This window comes from Platichthys flesus, chromosome 10 (assembly GCF_949316205.1).
Source record: "Platichthys flesus chromosome 10, fPlaFle2.1, whole genome shotgun sequence".
Classification (NCBI taxonomy): Eukaryota; Metazoa; Chordata; class Actinopteri; order Pleuronectiformes; family Pleuronectidae; genus Platichthys; species Platichthys flesus.
Genome location: NC_084954.1, coordinates 12,311,435 through 12,333,003, shown reverse-complemented (window position 1 = coordinate 12,333,003; position 21,569 = coordinate 12,311,435). Strand labels below are relative to the sequence as shown.

General features: G+C 40.6%; 1 protein-coding gene across 1 annotated transcript; it reads left to right on the top strand.

The window, feature by feature from the left end:
- The first annotated feature begins 349 nt into the window (after positions 1–349).
- Positions 350–2,707, top strand: nkx2.4a (NK2 homeobox 4a). The gene is made up of 2 exons (XM_062397588.1): positions 350–796; positions 1,317–2,707. Exons 1-2 carry the CDS (start codon positions 427–429, stop codon positions 1,976–1,978), a joined length of 1,032 nt encoding a protein of 343 aa, XP_062253572.1. The 5' UTR covers positions 350–426; the 3' UTR covers positions 1,979–2,707.
- Positions 2,708–21,569: the final 18,862 nt, after the last annotated feature.

Below are 21,569 nucleotides of genomic sequence, written 5' to 3'. Positions count from 1 at the left end.
CCTGACGCAAAATATTCATATGTGGTCAGAACAGCTGATGCGCACAACATAATGGCTGTTTCTCACCTGTGTATAGTTGTAAGGACGGAATCATAAATGTGTGCCGTTATTGTGTTCATGTAATGCAACTTAATATAAACGAGCAAAGTGCATTTTCATGAACTATTTCCCCTTAAAAATGTCAATGACTATTGTTTGCTGGTTTAGGAGTTTCGCTCCGCCCCCTGTGTTTGTCGTAAACCTGGCTCCTGGCTCCAATAAACCCGGGCTAAGAGCGCCCTGGGCTCGCCTCCTTCTCCAAGGCGATCAATAGGATCTCAGGCGCACTACAAGCACTCTCTTACGTAGACATCCACCAAGGAGAGAGCCGATACAACAACACGGTTGATCTGCTCAAACACCAAAAATCTACCTGCTCTCTGAATCATGTCGTTGAGCCCAAAGCACACTACGCCTTTTTCAGTGACAGATATTTTGAGTCCAATCGAGGAGTCCTACAAGAAGTTCAGTGGCATGGACGGCGCAGGGAACCTAACCTCTCCACTGGGAGCCTACCGACAGCAGCAGGTGTCTCAGACCGGCATGCAGCAGCACTCCATGGGCCACAACGGCTCCGTGGCCGCCACGTACCACATGCCGCACACCGTCTCCCAGTTCTCCCACAGCGCCATGGGGGGATACTGCAATGGAAGCATTGGCAACATGGGAGACCTCCCGTCGTACCAGGATAGCATGCGGAATAGTGCAGCAGCCACAGGGTGGTACAGCTCCAACCCTGATCCCAGATACTCCACAAGTAAGTTCAGTCCTCTATTTAAACACACTTTCAGCATTTTTCATTTTCTGTGTTTCGTTGTAAATAACGAAATTAAATGGACATTTCGGGAGTGCGAGGAAAACGCACAGGACTAAATATACGATTAAAATTAATTTCAAAGCATTGAATCTCTTTTGTTAACGATAGAAAGTTTATACATATATTGAAGATTGTTTTAGAATTATTTAATGTAAATGTATAGTTTATGCAACTGAAAAGGAGATCATTCTTTCAAGTCCGACTTGACTTTTTTTATTTCCTTTGGCACTGTAAACATTTAAAAGAATTATTATTATTGTTATTATTATTATTATTATTATTAAAATTATTATTATTATTATATTTTGATAAACATCATTGTTGCTTTCCAACTTGAACAATTAAGCTATAAAAGTCATCTTTAAAGATCAGGCGAAATAATGTTCGCCTCTTCTGTTTATTGAACGCATGTATATGTATGTATATTTTTAAGTTTCTAGATTCATGGGACCTTCCACAGGTATGAACATGACCGGCATGGGCAGTCTGGGAATGGGGGACGCCAGCAAATCCATGCCAGCTCTCCACTCTGCGCCCAGGAGGAAGCGGCGCGTCCTGTTCTCGCAGGCTCAAGTGTACGAGCTCGAGAGGAGGTTTAAGCAGCAGAAATACCTGTCGGCGCCGGAGAGGGAGCACCTGGCCAGCATGATCCACCTGACACCGACCCAGGTGAAGATCTGGTTCCAGAACCACCGCTACAAGATGAAGCGCCAGGCCAAGGACAAGGCGGCGCAGCAGCAGCAGCAGCAGCAACAGGACGGTAACCTGTGCCAGCAGCAGGCGCAGTCCCCGCGGCGCGTCGCCGTGCCGGTTCTGGTGAAGGACGGTAAACCGTGTCAGAACGGCTCCAACACGCCGACGCAGAACCATCAACAGGTTCAGCAGGGCCAGCAGCAGAACCAGCAGCAGCAGAACGGAGCGGGAGTGGTGCTCGCGTCCTCGGCCGGCAGCCTCAGCCAGCATCAGAGCCAGCAGCAGGTGAACGCTTTGGAGCTGGAGGAGATGTCTCCCAGCCCCCCCTCACTGCACAGCCAGCTAAACATGGCCCAGATAGACACATCTGCTGTAGATTACACCAGTAACATGGTCAGCTCAAACCTCCTTTACGGCAGAACGTGGTAGGACCTAATACACAGTACTGTCACTTTTTTATGTCAACCTGCGGACGAGCCCGTGAAAGAGCAATACACACACATATATATATATATATTTATTTATATGTATGTATACACACATATATATACATACATATATATACATATATATATGCATACACATATATATATATTTGTATGTGTGTATTCGAGGGGCCTTGTATGGTGTTGGAGGGGACGACAAGGCGCACAGACAGAGGCGCACCAGCTGATCAGGGCACATTTTCTTGACATCTCTGAGAGGGGAGTCTATTTTTGAACATTACAGAAATGGCTGCCCTTGAAAGCAGTTATATCATTTCTGGACCTTTTGTAATCCATGTTTTGGACCTTCCTCATGATGTTTTAAACGTTTAGTCCATGTTGTTCAGACAGAAAGGAATGCTGCTTCACTTGAGTTCGGACTGGACTGGACTGGACGGGGGGCTTAGGGATCAGGTCTGAAGTACACTATAAGCCCCCACTCCTCATTTGCGGTGATAACCTGGTATTTTATCATATTAATATTGTAAACTAATGTATTCATTTAGACTTATTGAATAAAGTAGGGACTTGTATATTTGGCTAACACACAAGAATGCGTTTCACTGTATAATACTCGTTATTGCGTCCACTTTTCCTGTTTTTCTTTATTCTTTTGTAAGTTAAAAAGGAACAAATGCGTGATGGCTGCTGTATATGTTTCAAAAAAACCAAGTGAACGTTAACAATAAATAACTTGAAGTGTGAGAGCTATTCCTGAAGAAGTAATTTTTTTTCTAAAAAGCGATTTGTTGTGGAGTGCATTTTCATTATGTTGTGATTGAGACCAAATTGAGCTAGAATGCAAGGTCGATGAGGGAGCCAGCATTGTTCAGGTGACATTTTGGAGGGCTGCCTTTCATGGAACATGTCTGCAAGACTGAGAGCTGGAAATCCCTCTCCCAACACTCAGCGGCAACTTAAACATGTACATTGATTCATTCATCCGTGTATGTCCTCTTTTATCTAAATTTTTAAAAACTCTTTCAACGTACTGATCTCATTTGGTTTAATAAGCCCAGACCTTCGTTTTGCCGCTGTGTGTAATTGGTCAATTTTATTGTAAATGTGAGCTTCCATAAAACCAATTAGTATGATAAGAAGGACTATATTATCTAAATGACATGCCTCGGATTATTATCATTATTATTATTATTAGCCTGCATTCATGTCTCTCTAATTATAGGCTTTATTATAATAATAATTGTAATTATTAACATTATTATTATTAATATTATTATTATTATTAGTAGTAGTAGTAGTATGCACAGGCCGAGGCACTTTTGCTAAATTACATATGTATCAAATATTAAATTGAAGGTTTCGAGCATCTCGTTAACATCAAATATAAATAATGAAAATATGTTTGTAAGTTTTACTTTATATTTTCAAATATTTCAAAACCATCTACTCAATTCCTTGCTTTTTAATAAAAGTGAACCTGTGTATAAATGACACGTCATGGCAGCCTGTTACGTTTTTAAGGGCATCAATATTTATGATTAACGCACCTTTGTTATAAATGATAGTGGTCTGAATTAATTATTTTGGATTATTCGAAAATAGTTTCTGATTTCATTTTGAATGTATTTGTTTATGTAATCTACGATCCAATTATTATTAGCCAAACATATCACAGTCGCAATGAAAACACATTTAAAATATTTAAGGAATGACTTTAAAGTGGGAAAAAAATGCAACATTTTCTTTTATTTACTTTTATTTGGATGATTTTTAATTGCACTAATAATCCCATTTTTTTCTGATGCAACCCCCCTGTAAATGTTACAGTAGCATATTGTCACATTGTATTTAATTATTTTTCATTCACACACACCTACACACACACATACTAAATCACACACACACACACACACACACACACACACACACACCCAAACAGAAGAAGCCTTTAGATGATGAATGATTTGTGCAAACAAACTCTAAAGTGTTTAAGGCCATCACTTAGCGTCAGTGTCGCTTCCCCTCTTGCTTCTGTCCTCCAAAACCTTTTTCCACACACCAGGAGCGGCCTGACAAAAGGCTCTAACGTTTCATTTCCTGCGGTCATTTAAACATGTTTGTAAATTACTTCTCAATGCCCCTTTGCTGATGACACCTTGTGATGATGATGATGATGATGATGATGGTGATGATGATGATGATGGCTATCAGTGTGTCTCGATGGAGACCTTGGAGGGCCTCCATTTCCCAACCCCTTCACATACCTGACAGCTGTATGTATATGTGCTATCATCCCCACACTCAAAGGAAGCACCGCAACCAATATGCACCTGACATTTGGAGCCGAGCGCCACGTCTCCATCGGAGGAGAGTTTGATAAGAGCATTAAAAAAGAAGGAATGCGTTCCTCAATTTACACTTTGATGCCACGAGGTGTTTCTGATAGATTTTGTCACTAGATTGAGGGCATGAATGAGCCGTCAACAAAGCTTTTGAAGGTGGACCACATGAAATGAAAGTGGAGGTGAAGCCATTCTTTTCTCTTTTCAATAGCCATAGTTATGGCGCACTAATAGGCTATGCTTGGTAATCACCGGCTATTGTGCCTGTTGCTTCTCTGCAGTTTATTGGGGGTACCTCTCTTTGAAAGGACACATGAGACAAGGCTGGGTACTGTAATTGGTGCTGGCATCATCATCTCTGTTTGGAAAGTTTTATGGGGGCTGCAGCCGCTACTGTGCGGCATCACCTCCATGCATGTGTAGTTGCAGAACGTCCACACACACGTGCAAATGCATGACACACAACTGTAAACACACGGGAGCATTTGTGCACATGCAGCACAGACTCGCATAAACAAAGCAACGGAAAAACTATGCCACTGTTACACAAAGCCGATATTTCTGTCAGAGCAAGAGGTCGTGCACCACTGCCTCAATGCCATACTGTCAGCACAGACCCTCACACACAGAGCATATTCGATTTCGGTGATGTAAAGAATTTTTTTAGACCATTCTTCTCAGGTAATTGCAGGTTGCAGTGCATAATGTGAATGTGGAGGGAAGCCTTGATTCAGTCTCTGCAAATACACACACATACACATACACACACACACACACACACACACACACATACAAACTCCCTTCCTCCCCATACTTAATATGTCAGAAGGTCTGATCGCAGAGAAACCTTTTCAAGTCCTATTGATGTGTTTCTCAATTGACCATGGCGACCTAGCAACCTGGAGAGCGCTAATTGGCAGGGGCTCAACGTTATTGGCTGCATAGTTGACACAGAAACGCAGGCCAAACATGTAACCCCCAGAATAAACAGTTCAGTGTGCGGCTGGTGCAGCAGCAAGGGAAACTGCCGTTTAATGTCAGTCTTTACCAAAAGAAGAAAAACAACTAAGAGCATAGTGTGGCCTAGTTTCTGAGTGGAGTATAGTGGATGAGTTAAATGTCTCCTGGTAACAGACAGGTAAAGTTATAAGGGAGGATTTCATCACTGCAAACATGCGTTTATGCTACTATAGATAAACATCATTGATAAGACAGTAGTAGGTACTATCCGGAGTTTATTCCTGCGAGTCCCGTATCACATCTTCTCTCCAGAAACCACAAATGTTGCCTCCCGTGTGATGATGAGCAGGGATGAGGTCCACTTTTCATTTTCCTGAATGAATGCATTGAATTATAAAATGTCTGAGACAGTGAGATTTTAATAAGTGTATCGCCACCGTGCTCTGCCAAGGAAACAAATCTCCCCCGTCCGTAATGTGACAAACCCAAGTCTGGCAGGATTATTTGCCTTCGCGGAATGAGTCGCTTGCAACAAGTATTCGCCCCAGGAAGCAAAAAGTTCATTCAGTCATTTTCAAATGGGCAAAAAAACTAAGAAATACAGAAAACTATAAAATAATCATCTTCCTACAGAATGAGGAAAAAGGCTTTTCAAGAAGGTCGTAGGACTCTGAAAGCAATTCTCACCCTAATAGATTTCCATGAAATGAAATACACAAGTCCACGTTGTTAGTGCTGCGGTTTGACTATAACTTGGACTCAAGTGGCCACACTCACACACACACACACACACCCGCACTCATGCACACACACAAACATTATATGCTATTCCAGCTACTGCAGGACTTGCTCTAATTCCATTGCCTGCTATGAATACCATTTTAGCGATATGAGGCTTTGCAGGGCCTGAAGACTATTCACAACAGTCTGTACTGGGGGGGGGGGGGGGGGGTAAGAATGAAGGACCAGGTTAGGTGTGTATGTGTGTGTGAGTGTATTGTGTGTGTGGGGGGGGAGGTATGCCAGCATCCCTTATTAGAAAACCATGTCACATTCTCTCTGCGCCGGCCGGACTCGCTGCACTGCCAGTAATCCCCCCCTTCCAAGTCCTTCCCCTGCGCATGTTATTCAATTCGCTCATAAGTAGTTAGAGAAACTGTTTTCAGTCGCCACTAATAACTACTGACCTCCAGTGACACAGGCCAACAATAGGTTTGTCAGGCCTGAAACGCACAACCAAAAGAAGCTGATTAGGAACTCAAGAGGTTTGAAGCAAGAATCAATGGCCGCTCTGTGCCCGGCCACGACGCTTCCAGCATGGCACTGATGATAGTGGGACCTCCATTAGTTATGCCTCATTAAGTCCCACAAACTCCTCTTTACGAAATTAGTTTAGCCAATTCTAAAAAATCTATTACAGGCCCCCGCAGCCCCTACTGAGGTGTCACCTTGCTGAGACCCTCGGATGGGAGAGGTGGAAGAAGGATCCCCTTCACCGGGTCATACATTTGTGCAACGTGGAGAGGAAACTACCACTTTGACATTTTTTACTTTAACATCACTAAATTAAACATTCTCACACATTTGCAGCTTTGAAATGTTCCAACACTGCATGTTAGTGCTATTAGGATATTTTGTCCTTCTACTCCTGCAGATCTGCAGTGAGCCAAAGCCTCCACAAAGGAAGCCTCTCGAGCACAATCCTCACAAAATATTTCCCACTAAAAGTAATGACAGTATCAAGGCAGACACACTATTACTGCAATAGATGCAATGTCTTTATTTCTGTTAGTCCAGAAATTCCAGAGAGATGTTTTCACAAAAGTCGGGCATGTGATTGTTGACATGAAAATGAAAAGGCCTCACGGTAAAATAGGACAGAGGAGAGCAACAGCATATATACATCAGTGACCAACATTTATCTTGAGATGAAGGACAAGCGTTGCTACCGAGTATGCCATTCAGAAAACATCCGTCCATCTGTCTGTTATATCGACAGGGCCACGCATGATATGACAGTCCTCCATCCTTGCGATGCGTTTCAATCTGCCCCCAAACAACAGGAAAAGGTAATCAGATGTGCATGAGAGGCATTTTATTGTCACCTCCAGATATGCAGTGAGGGGAGGTGAAAATGTTCAACACGTGGAAGTTTCTATTCACAATTTTTAAAAAGACACATTTACAGGATAAAAGAGTTCATCTCTGTCCTTCACTATACACTCTTTACTTTTGAACCAGCGAGCAGTTCTCTCCCAACTCACTGTTGCCACGGTAATGGCCAGCTGCCAGTCTGCGGATTACTGGTTAATAGGGCCAGGGCTGGAGAGCAGTTCAATGAAGGTACGCAACCGATAAGATCTTTGTGTGTCGGCCAGGAGGTAGATGTCTACGTGCACGTGTGTTTTGCAAGTGTGTATTAGTTTCTCTTATTTCATTTTATTATTTCAATTCTTTTTATAGACACAAATCAATCCCATAAATATATACACATAAATACATTAGAGAGTTAGAAATCGTTAAATGGAAAAAAGGTCTCAAGGATATGGCTGAAAACGTTCTTGTAATAAAAAATATGAAAACTTAGAACTACTCAAAGAGGGGCGATGATCGGATGAACAGTCAAACACACACACGTAAACACATACACATCGACATGAATGGCAATAAGACACCAGAAACAGCCACCACTCAATAGCTTTGTCTGTCAAATTAAGCCCGGAAGGACATAATCGTTTTTTCAAATATATAACATCCAGTAATCTGCCCCCCTCCAAAACACGCAGGAGTCTCAATATAACTGTCCCAGAGAGCCGCGGGGGCCAAAGAGGACCACCCACTTTCTTTTCAATTATCATCTTGCAGCAACCTGTCTCCTCTCCAGCATTCAGCAGGAGACACTGACTGCTCTCCAGAGGGAATTACAATTAGACTGCTGTTTGTCCCCCGAATAAACTTCCAGACTGTAGCCGCCAGTCTCGGCCCCGTAGAGCATGTGACCCCAGAGCGCAAACAGGATTACGCCCCCAAATCCCATGTTCCTTTACATGGCTCCCCTCTTCCTCTTGAGCTGCGGCTGTGGTCAGGGGGTCTCAGGGTGGAGGCAGGGGGGGGGGGGGGGGGGGGGGGGGGGCAGCAGCTGAAGTCCCCTCAAATACACAAATTACTTGAGGTATGAGGGAGAGTGCAGTTTCCTTCATTACTATTAACTTGTGTGATAAAGTGAAATATGCAAGGAAAGGGATGATTTTGGTTTGGTTGGGTTCATTTGGTAATGGGCTTGTGGGGGGTGTTAAATAATTCTGGTTAAGTTTATTAAAAGGTTCCCACTTTGGTATAAAGCTTCGTCTTACATCGATCAAATAATTGAGATCCAATAAAGATAAAAAATATATGGAAAAGGGTGACACACATTTGCATCATTTTTCGGGGATAGAAGCCAGAACAAGTTGCGGGATTCCAATGATCTACAGTTCAACCTGCAGGTAGAATCAACAAAGTCCATATTTTAGTTCAACACAGTTCAAATATAATGGTTCAAATGTTGCATCTATAGCCCAACCCTTCAAGTTATTACCTCAGCCATAGAGGTTATGTTTTCACACCTGTATGTTTGTTTGTCACCAAAATGATGCTAACACCACTGGACGGAGGGAAGAATGGAAGATTTCTCATAGAAGAATTCACGGATCTCGGCAATACAAATCAGGCAAATAAAGTGGATTGTTGTTTTGTGTGCAATTGGGTGCAGATGCAAAGAAATATCCAGAATTTAGTTCACTTAAATGTGGTTTCATAACGGGACTGTTGGGCCTTAGTGGAAGAAAAAAATCAGGCACATTTAGAGGACTTTTATTCATGATACATTTGGTATAGCTTGAATGAATTTCAGGGGACTGGGTCCTAGGAGTAGGCATGTGGTCTACTGAGTTCTATAACATGTCTTCTGGCTGTACCATATGTAATTATTGTGGTTCCAGTCAGATAAACTGCTTTTTTCACAAAAATGCTTCAATTTCGCTTACATTTTGTAATGCATTAGTCTTGCAGTTGACTGATTTGTATGGTTGAAATAATTTGGGTGTTTGTGAATTCCAGTCATCTGCATCTACATTGCTGTCAACGTTGACTAAACTCCCTCTATTCTTCCAGCAGACAACTGTTAGTCCATTATTTACTTGTAACTTGTATCTTCTGTGTATTATCTGTCTGTTAAAACCTCATCAGTGCAAATAACAATCACACTGAGATTTTGTTTTCGGGGGACACCAATTAGAGCTCAATCCGCATGGGACAAAGGCTCTGCTTTCAGATGGGAGTCATACTGGCCAGTGGATCTGGAGTGTTTATTTGCCCCGCTGTAGCCAGCTGGTCATACGAAGGCCCAGAAAGGCTACATTGACTCCACCCTGCAGGGGGTAGTGGCACAGCAAAAGGGGAAATGGGACTCTTTTTCAGCTCCCCTCTTCACAATGCCGCGTACCCAATCAAAGAGCCCCCGGATCCCTTTGTGGGGGGCGGTGAGTGGACAAGCGAAGGAGGGAGGCACGGTGAGGGAGAGCGAGAGAGGGACGGAGGGATGGAGGGGGAGCGGGCTCGGGCGGCCAACCCCCTCCTCCCCGCGCTGTCCTGTCTGTGCAGCCAGCCACACTTCACAGCTAATTAGCGGTCAGATTCACTGGCCCCTAATCAGCAGGACATGTTAAAACTGCCCTAATCAGGCCTAATCCTGGCTTTGTGTCACACACACAAACAGACACACACACACACCCTTCCCCTGTCTACTTACTCTGTCTGCTGTATTGATTAAGGCATCATTCTGGGATTTGGTGGTCAATACGCTGCAATCTGTGGTGGGCTGTAGGTGTGCGCTGGACACCACTGTATATCGTCAGTGAATGAAACTTTAAGATAAAGCCTCTATAGGAGGCATGGGTGGCCCTTTTTTTATCCTCCCCACCAGTGAGATAGTCAAGTGTCAAACTAACTAGAGAAGGGACCACTGAGGAAAACAGTGTGAAATAGCAAACTATTATCCCACTAAGGCTGAAAGCTACATTTACAGGAATCATCGAGAACAGGTGCAATGTCAGCAAATATTTACCGTAAGAGTCACATGACCTGTATGCAGACTTTACATGGTTAAATTTGACTCAACGTGTATACACAGAAATAGACAAATAAACCAAAAAAAGCAAAGACAACAAAGCAGACCAGTTTTCAGCTCAACATTTAACTACTATATACATTTAAGGTCTGAATATAAATATATATACAAACGTATACAAATATGAACATAAAAAACACAATAATGAGAATGAAATGGGGAAATAGTGTAACGGTTTATGCAGAGTTCAGAGATGCTTCAATAAATATGGAAAGATGTCACAGAATACTTTATATATGCTAACATAGGTATTCTTATTTCCAGTTAAAGGCAATGATTAACGAAGCTTCAAGCTATCGAATGGTTCCTCCCATGTTCCTGTCGGTTGAAAAATAAAATATCAGAGCAGAAAATCCTCAGGTTTACAAACAATGCTTAGTGCTTTTTCAAAGGGAGCCTCGGGTCTTAATGGGTTGATAAAATAACTGAAAACTAAAATTCGAACCATCAATCCATGTGTTTTCAATTGTTGGATGACTGCTACTTGATAAGATCGTCTGAGTTATAATATTCCGTGCTGCTGTTTTACATTGATAAACTACTGGTGCAGTGCCTGTATTTAACCAGCCTGTTTTTGAACAGGCTGTTCTCTTGTTTTGTGTTAATCCTCCGGAGCTACTTCAGAATCTCTGTTTTTTTCATATTCCTCCACTAACAGTTAAACAATATAGTCCCTTTTTCACTGCTTGGCGTTGTGTGAAGACTCTATGGTGCAGGATGAAGTTAAAAAAGGTTGTTTTCATCCTACCTGGTTTATCTGCAGTTAGGAAGACGTTTTCAACTCAGGTCCCACTGACTATTATGCACACATACTGCATGTCCACATTGCACCAAGAGACATGCCAAGAATGAAGTTAATAATCTAAACAGTTTGTGTGATATGAGTTCCAAACACAGATAGACAGACATGCGTGGAATTAGTAGGTAGATGTATTATAAAGTAGGCCGACATAAATTCAGTTTGTTTCAGATTCAGATTCAGGAGGAGGGCATTTCAATTGCAGCTTACCTCCGTTCACGATCACACAAACCACATCCAATATACGAGGTCGGTGAAGTACATCAAGATAAAGATTCAGGAGGTGAAAATAAATAGCAACAAAATAGGACAATAAGTAGATAATAAATAGACATTGGTTACAAGGGGTTTTCATGTTAAAGGCACAGTCATAAAAGATGTCATCAAAAATGGCTACCGTCTGAGTTTAGCAGTACATGATAACAACGAGCTGAAGGCATCAGTGTGGGAACATGAGTCTCTTTGCTTGACTCCAATGATCTTGGAGCAGACCTTGACAGCGCCACTCAGGCTGTTCTTGTCTTTAATGGATAGTCCATTGAACCAACGGATAAAAGAAAAAGTTAAAAGACCTTCGATAAAAGGTAACAATAAAAGTTACCTAAAATCTCAGCTCAGCCTCCTCCAAATGGATTCTCTGTCGCCCAGGTTCGACAATAGACTCAGTGTTAATATCAAACTTGAGGTAACAGTCAAAAACTGTACCAAGCCATTAATGCGCCTCCACAATCTGGACGTTTTCTCCCGGTATGACACTAGCTTTATGTTCCGCATGACTTGACTGCAGTCCATAATCATTTCCGTGAAGTAGAGGTAAGAGGACAGTGGGAACGTTTTAAATCGGCATGAGAAGCTGGTCAGGGAGATTAAAATAAGAGGCAAGTCTCTCAATCGGGATGTGAGGCTGCATCTTGTTAAAAGCTGAAGTGAAGTTAACAAATAAAAGTCTGGGATCTGAGATTTCTCTAAGTGCTTGCACAAAGTCGCCAGTTAAAAAAGTTTCCCATCATCCACACCTTTATCTGACTGATAGACAAATTGCAAAGGATGTCCTCCGTCCATAAAAGACACAATAATGATTAACAGGTCTGAACTCATTTAGTTCTTTTGAATTTTTTGATTTGGGAATGGGTTGACGTGTTCCAGATCGTAGATATCCGCACAGTAGTAGAAGGTTCGTCCACAGATAGAATCACTACCAGCAGCTTTCCATATCTTAACCCTCTCAAATAAAGCTGTGACACATTCCTGAGATACCACAATTTCATTCAGAGGCCCAAGGGACCTTTTACATGAAGGACGTTTTCAAAGAAATCCGACCTTTCAAAGCCGGAAAAGAATGAGTGAAATGTTTGAGGGAAGCCAGAATTATCCATTTCGTTTACACTAATGGATTTTTTTGTCTCCTTTACATAATGGATAATGGAGGCCATATTCTTAATTCATTATCTAAGTTCTCCACTGCTATATTTCACTTCAATTCTTTCCTTTGACTTTTGTTTGGCCTTCCTTATTTCATTCCGTACTTCTCTAGAAACAGTTTTTCCTGTGGGGGATTACCAGTACAATGGGTCTGGTTCTGTTTGTTGATAACCGATTTAAATGGGCAGTTCACCCAAAAATGTAAAATTCACCCATTCTCTACTCACCACTGCTGATGGAGGGTCAACCGGGTTGCAGCCAAATCCAATCCAATTTAAGTAAGTGGGGACTGAACAGAAAAAAAAACAGAAACAAACAGAAAATGCCTCCCTACTGCTCCTGTGGTGTCATCTAAGTGCCCGCAAACCCGACACTCAAATTTGACAGGAAGTGTCGTAATTTACACCAAGTTGTAATCCAAAATGTCTTTTGTTATCCTCTTGCTAGTTATTACTTTAGGTTCTTTCAGCGACTCATGAGTATCGTGATAAGTACAGTTACTGCAGCAGTTCACTTCACTTCATTCACTTCACCCACACCTCCATCGTCATTAGTAGATAATGAGTGAATTTTCATTTTTGGGAGAACTATCCTTTTCAGCTCGTTTGTTATCCAAGGTTTACTATTTGATTTTTCAACTTTTTTAGTGGAGATGATGGAGTCCACGCAGAATTTTAGGTAGCACGATACAGTGTGACAAAGATCGTAGATAAATTCACCACATGCATCATACAAGTATTGCTAGTCTGCACAGTCAAAGCGGGCCTGAAGAGAAGAGGGGCTGTCTTCGGACCAGCTGTTTTCTGTCTCCTGTTGAGACGGGGGCATGAGATGTTGTGGTATGATGCTCCAAGGGAGGGCAATGGGAGCAATGGTTAAGCACCACTCACTGCCTTGACTCCAGGATCTCCACCATCTTAGCATGTTATTTGTGTTGAGTGAAAACAGACTTTGCTTGTACAATGTACGTACAATAATGAATTTATACATTCACACAATCTCATGTGTGTATTCTAATGTGAAAGAATTACAAGTTTCTTTTCAGGAAAGTCCTTTTAAAGAAAAATGAATGACACTCACTTGATGCAGATTTAAACAGTGCCTATGGATTGGATTGGAAAATTTGACATCCCCTCTTAAACTCTGTAAAGTTCCTTTCAAAAGTCTGGCTCAACATACGCTGACCTGCTTATCTCATGTTTCCAGGGTTCCATGGAGACCGAGCTCTGATGTCAAAAACATGAACCAGCAATTTTGTAGAACAAGAAGTATAGTAATTTATCACTTACTTTAGCCTTTTAGCCATTAACCGGTCTATAATGTTAATTAGGATCCAATGTTCAGACACTCAAAGATGGGCGTGAATAATAAGACGTATTTCCATATGCAGATTCTTCTGTGACCACTTATGTGTAATGAGCCACATTGCTAGAGCTAATAGGACATATATATACAGCTCTATCTGTTTCCATCTTGTTATACAATATAAGTACATAATGGAAATCAGAATCAGAATCAGAATTCTTTTTATTGCCATGTATATTTGCACATACAGGAAATTGCCTTGGTGTGGTTGGTGCACTTAACAAACAACAAATTAACAACAATATCGAACAATATAAGTAAACAACAATATACACCAAAACCTCTGTTAGAAAACACATTGTTGAATTTTTAATCATCATGCAGTTTGTGTTTTTTCCCTCATCCTGGTGTCAGCATCACTCACAGCACAGATGTGCACCTGCCTGAACGCTGCCTGTCTTGTTTGTGCTTGATTCGGTTGATTTAGAGATTGCTTATGAACTTTAGTGGGAGTAAATGAGGTTGTCAGCACTGACAGTATATGGATTAATTTTAATCCATCCGCTGAGCTGGGGAGAATGGATTTGGTAATTACCATACTTTCCGGCGATATAAGGCCATAAATTAAACTCTCCAGCAACTTCTCAAGTGACAACTCATCTAATCAGGGGGACAATCATGTAGAGGCCTTGCTGTTTACTGATTGCTCTAATCAAAAATGGCTTCTTCAAACACAGCTAATTGGTCAGTTTACTCACCGAACGGGGAGGCAAATGTAGAGGGGGCCCACTGTCGTGATTTGAAGGGCCCAAATATCTCCCATTTGCATTGAGTGCCACCAGAACACACTTGACTCCCACAAGTTATCAGCAAACCAGACAATTATTCATCAGGCACGAATTGGCACATCAAAGTCAAATCAGAGAATTACCGTCAGGAAGACCCCAAAGCAAGGGCTGAGAGAGGAAAGGTGGCTTTCTGATTGACCGCGTTGCCCTTCGCTCAATCTGACGGACCCACACTGTCAGGCTCAGTACCAAGCATCACACCGGTCACATCTAGCCTCAGAAGGATGGAAGAAAATGGAAGACTTGTTGACAATGATAAACTGAATGTTATTCATTTTAAATATGCTTCCTTTGCGAACTACTGTTGGTCTGTTTTGTTTCAGAGAGACACTGTCAAAGCTTTACTTTTGTAGGTAAGTAAGATAACACCTAGTTAATCATTAAAGGTTAGAATACCTACTTCACAGCACAAATGAGAGAAATCATATTTTATGTGAAATATGGATTGAAACTAAGTTGAATTAATCAGATTTATGGGAAAGGAAACATTTGGTGATCCCGTGCTGACCTTTATTTCATGAAAATTCCACCTCTATTAGTTGCTATCCCTGTCATTGTTAGTAATGGGAAGCATGAGAGTAAAATAATAAAAATCCTTGAAGCAGAACCACAACATAATTTATTTCACCCGTTCATTTGTCATACTTCACACAGCTCCCTATGCAGCCTCAACTGGCTTCATGCTACTTTTTCTCCTGCGGAAAGAGAAAAACAACTTATTTAAACACAATAATACATGTCATTTTCCTTAATAATGAAACAATAAACTGTGATGCACTTGAGAATCTGGTTGTGTATGAGTTTTTATTATTGCTTGCAGTGGGTTAAACCAGCATGGGAGCATAACAGAAAAGGCAGCAGCAGCGAAGGTGTGAAACCACAGAACGTCATGTGCAAATCATAAACACGGTAATGTAACAGTAAAGTGAGTATGTATAGATATAGATATAGATATTGTGTATCATTCAGTAGAGGTGAGTTGCCTGGGAGACCGAGGAGGAGGAGTGGGGGCAGAGTGAGGAAGGCCACAGCTCTGGGGAAATAATCAATGAACACAGTTTAGATGTTGGTTTTAGGGTTATAATAATTGATGTCTAAGCACATATTGTCACTTTTGCATTGTCAACATCCTTTCTGTTATATGTGCGCTGTATGATTATCTTTCCTTTGAGTTTCTGTGCTGCTGGTCTCAGGGACATCTGTACTCCGCCCTGCAGTAAGAACAATATAAACAGGTACATTATAATTAGTGTTTTTTAACCTAATTTTCACTATTAATTCAATTCATAATGTGAGAAATGTACTTTTGCATTATTCACTTGAGTAAACTGAGTCATGTTCCTGGAGTGAATGAGATCTTAGCAGTCTACATGTGGAGTGGAGCAGACAGGAACCATTGCATATGACGTTGTATTGCTGTGCGTTGGGGGGGGGGGGGGGGGGGGGGGGGGGGGCTAGATGGGCAGGGCACCTCCTAGCATGCTCTGAGAGATTGTTTTGGATTAAGTTAAGATGTGATCCAAGGAGTGCAGGATAATGTGCGAGGATGTTGTGGTCAGTCATATCAATATGTTTTGGGGTTGATCTTTCTGTGGGGCTCTATCTATCAATACCTTACATACCTGCATAATGTCCAGATAAGAACAAAACATATATACTACTGACTGCATCCTTGTGGGTCGAGCCTATACTCCATTTTCCTTTGACCATATTTGACTTTAAATTTGTTACTAAAATGAATCATAAAAAATTAGACAAATGTTTTTCTTTCAGTCGGCTTTTAAAAGGGAAATGTGTTTGAAACTGTTTTCAAGAATCTATGCTTGTTATTGTTCGAATGTTGGTTTGTTTGTTTGTTTGTTTTTCAGCAGGATTACGCAAAAACTACGGCATGGATTTCCATTACACTTGGTAGAAGGATGGAACATTCGTTTTTTTTTTTTGATTTCTTTTAACATTGTGATATAAGACGCTTTTTGACATTTTCACAGACTAACCAGGGAATCATGCATCTATCTTGAAAAAAATCTTGCATATTTAGAGAACTGATTTCTATGAGTGTTTGCAATGATTCCCAGTGTCAGGTGAATACACACTAATGAAAACGTGATTACTAATATCATAATTTGGCCAATAGATCCAGGTAAATCCTTAAACATTCAATTAATTTAATAATAACTTAGAAATGTGGATCACATTTTTGGAATCAAAGAAAATGTTTTGCTCTCAGTAACCCTAAAAATTGCGCATTTTTTAGCATTTGTAGTCGCATTTGTAGCATTTCTCACATAAACCATTATACCCAGCTGACAAGGTTAACAAGGTGGCTTGTACAGAAAGCAAAGGACAAACCTATTAACCTGATTTAAAAGAAAGTGTTGAGGAAAATAAAAAATTATGTTATTCATTTAAATGTGATTTATAGATACAAAGATGGAATCATTAATGATTTTAATGGCCCACGTGTCTTGATATATACACTATAATCCGCAGCGTTAATGCAACAAATGACATGGTGATTAGTGTCTGAAGGCTCATATCTGCTGGGTCACAGAGGAGCAGTAAAGAAGGGGACAGCAACTTTATTCAGGCAGTTGAAAGTTATTTTATTTGATGGTCTACTTAAAGTTGCCCAGATTCCATGGCAGATCTTTGTTTTTTGCTGTATTTTAAAGCTCAAGGAGTTTTTCTTGCTATGTAAACTTTGCCTTCACAATCTGCCTTTGATTGACAGTAAATATCTCAAAAAGACATTATAATTCTCATGAGCCCAAATGACTATGGTGACACTGACTGTTCCACTAAACATAGATCAAACATTGTCTTAGAGCGCTTTAGCAGGAGATAACTAGTTAACTGTAACATGACTGTGGGTGAGGTGTAGAGATGAGCTGCGAAGTGATGTTCCGAGACCGTTCCTCACTATGATCTGAAAAACAACAAATAAATCCATCTGAGAACACACAACAATTATTTCCTTTGTAATTAGAGATTGCTATAATGTTGTGCAACACTCATTCCGAACCTTCGGAACTTAGGTCTTGCAGATGGCCCACGTCGCTGTTTTACATTTTAGCAAAGAGGACAAATGCTTTGTGCCATATATAATGTGTGGTCTTGCTAATAAATGGATTGCTAATGCAACCAAATGGAGAGCCTACATTCAGGAATCTTTCTTTCAGAGTTGGAGGTTTTGTGAAATGTAGCTTATTATGTCCATTCACTGTGGTTCAAGTAAAACTAGCTCTAGGGAGTCTGTAAATACAACATCTGCAAACGGCTGCATTTTGCAAAATATAAGAAAACGATCAATGTTGTACGTTGTCCCCGAGTCGTTAAAACACAATAAGTACTCATACCTTCATGGCTAAGAAATTAGCTAAATCGGCCAAGTGGTTCCTTTGCATCCGATCGGAGCCGATAAAAACCTGTTTCGACTGTAGAGTCCTTTGACCCAGGAGTGAATACTGATCGTGTCCTTTACCCATTCATTTGGAACCGTTAAAAGGCAACTTGGTCTGGGCCGTGCTGGGGAACAAAGGTAATGAACAGTAACTAATTTCTTATGCTGAAGAATTATTGACTATGTTCTTTGGGTAACTTTTACAACACTAATTATTAATTATATGACAAAAGAAAGTAACTGAAGGTAACCTCATGTTTTTTACACTCCACACATAATTCACCCCATCAGAGGAATGAAACCATGAATTGCTCCTTTACAGAAAGTCCCTGAGGCCTGATTTTGTTAAATCCAGAAGATTCATACAGACTTCCCTTCATGCTAATTCCATGGGAATGAAGATGACATTTCAAACCACATTTTCAAAGGCATTAAAAGAATCCACAGTGTCCCTCTTAACATGATGTATATGACTTTGAGTGAATTCATCGGTATTTAATGATGAATCTTCTATTTATACGTCACATTACCAGAGGTTGTCTGATGAAGGGGTCTTTGGCAGTGATCACTACCAAGCTGCTGGTGTATATCATGATCTGGTGGAAATGTGTTGCTTCAGAGCATTCAATTATTTAAACTTCATGGCGAAGCTTCTTTTTCTACCGAGGGAATCTTCCATTGTATCCCAATCATTCTTTGAGTTTTACATTTACATGATGAGAAATGTTAAATCAAGGCTACATTAAAACAAAAGTGGCGACGAGTGGCTCAATACTTTCAGTTTAAGACAAATGCAGTATCTTGATATGTGAATAAGCAAAACCAAACCAATATAAAAGCTGCAAATGAAGAATGTAGCATTATTTCTGCAAGTCAACGTCTCCAAAGTTTGTTTCAGTGGTGTTTGGTCAAGAAGAGTGAATAGTTTGTTGATCACAGGAATGTGGGCTGCTTTTATTCCTACTGACTGATGAACTAAATAGAAGAAGAAAAAACCATGTTTGCTCATGGAAGATTTTTGAAGGGCATTATCTCCATACAGTATTGAGCAGGCACACAACGAAGCATGGGGCTAATGAATAGGCCTATGGCTTGGCCTTCCTTTGCAGAGTACGTAGGGTTTGAAAAGGGAACTACCTGAATGGCAAACATCGCTGTCTTCATATCAATGTTTGTATACAAAGAGCTACACTCATTTCCCTCTGCCCGGCTGGCTGTGTTGCAGCAACCCATTTTGCTTTAGACTGCATTTAGATGCTGGCACAAGAGAAGTTTTTAATATGAATATAAATTTGTACTAATCTTCTAATCTTCATTCCTCCAGCGAGTAGGTTCGGTTGTTACTCGTGTTTTCCTTCTTTCAGCACAATTACGCTGAACAAAATATAGAATACTGAACCCATCTGCACAAAACGTTGTGGGCTACAGAGAAGAACCCTTTGAATTGTGTTATAGACCTGGTTAAAGAGGCATATCCAGATTTTTTACTTATCTTCTTGACAATTCAAAAAATTTTGTGAAAGGTATGCCTTAAACTAAGAGCTATTCTAGGTATTCAATTTCCTTCAAATTTTTCATTTACAATTCTCTACACAGCATTCATCTCAAAACAGGGACACAGATAGGGCAGTAGTTCCTATTTATGCTATTGCGACAAGCAAAACAGATGACAGATGGGGAGGAGATGACAGGAGAGGAGAGAAGAGAGGAGATATGTCTGGAGAGGAGAGGAGAGGAGATGAGAGGAGAGGAGAGGAGAGGAGAGGAGAGGAGAGGAGAGGAGAGGAGAGGAGAGGAGAGGAGAGGAGAGGAGAGGAGAGATGTCTGGAGAGGAGAGGAGAGGAGAGAGGAGAGGAGACAAGGAGAAAAGATGACTTAAGAGAACATTAGTGTCGGATCGATCAAAACCAATTTGCTAAACTGTACTTGTCTTCATAGGTCTATAGCAATGCACATATTTCTGTTCATTGTCTTAAGTCTTATCTATACATACTAATTTAAAGATATTTATGTTTAATTTATATAATTTGATGAACTTATGTAATTGCATTTTTTTATATGAAAAAGGAATAAATAAAGATATATAAAATGCACATAAACATGTTGATATTGCAAAGCCCGCGTTAGACTCACAATACAGTACTAACCATAATCTTAGATAACTACATGCATCAAAATGTATCACGTGTGTTAATAAGGAGTTGTGAGATTTTGGTCCCCCCCAAGGTTCACTTCATGCCTTGGACACTTATATTCATATATTATTACAGGTATGTTAAATCCCTACCTTGTATATACTTTATCCATGGCTAGGATTTATTTTCCTCTGGGTCAAGGTTGCTTTGGTTTTGTATCTCCACTGATTGCTGCTGTTTTACTCATTCAGCTAATCTCTTTTTACAGTGTGTGTGTGTGTGTGTGTGTATGTGTGTGTGGGTGTTTGTGTGTGTGTGGGTGTGTTTGTGAGAGTAAATGACAGGGACTATTACTGTTAATGTTGGACAATATAGCTCAACACTGTGGTTCTGAAAGGAAAAAATCCAAATCAATATCTGAATAGAGATTTAGATAATCAGCCATAATACTATAACAATCCAAGGTAGACCTGCCGAAAGCTATGTGATCGCAAAACGATGTTAGATGCTCCTGATGGAGCCACAAGTCTGTAAGATGTCAACTGCATTATACAAATGTCAAGGAGAAGTACTACACTACCCACAATCCTCAGGTGTAACAGCAACCTCTCTAATTGGAGGAGCTCGCTGTTACCATGGAAATGTTTACGACAACTACGGACATCTGTGAGCTACGATCGGGTGGTATTTCCATTACGTTTACCACAGAGGAACAATGATTTGTTTTTTCTGACATGTTTTTCAGATATGGGCAGAGGAGTGCAGACGACTGGAAATCAGTACAACAAGGTTCAACCTAAGAAGAAGCTCATTGGACGGGCATCATTCATATTTTAGACAAAGGGCTTTTAAAGTTCGTTGTGCACGTTTCCTGAGTGTTGGACTTATTTACATTCCTTACTGATCAGAGAGTTACATGGAAGCTCACCATGATATTCATAACTTTCATGCCATAGAAGTATAGAGGTGCTCTGTTTAATCAACATTGTTTCATGAATTTTGTGCTATGTTTCACTTTCCTCTATTTTTAAGACGTACACTTTTTTTTAGAGTTTTAGGAACTTATACAATTGTACATTACATATTTTGTAATGTTTGGAGAATATAAATGACGAAAAAAAGTATGAATACAAATAATAAAGATAGCTCAACCCTCCAGTAAATCGCTTTTTGGAGTCTCAGAGAGCATATTG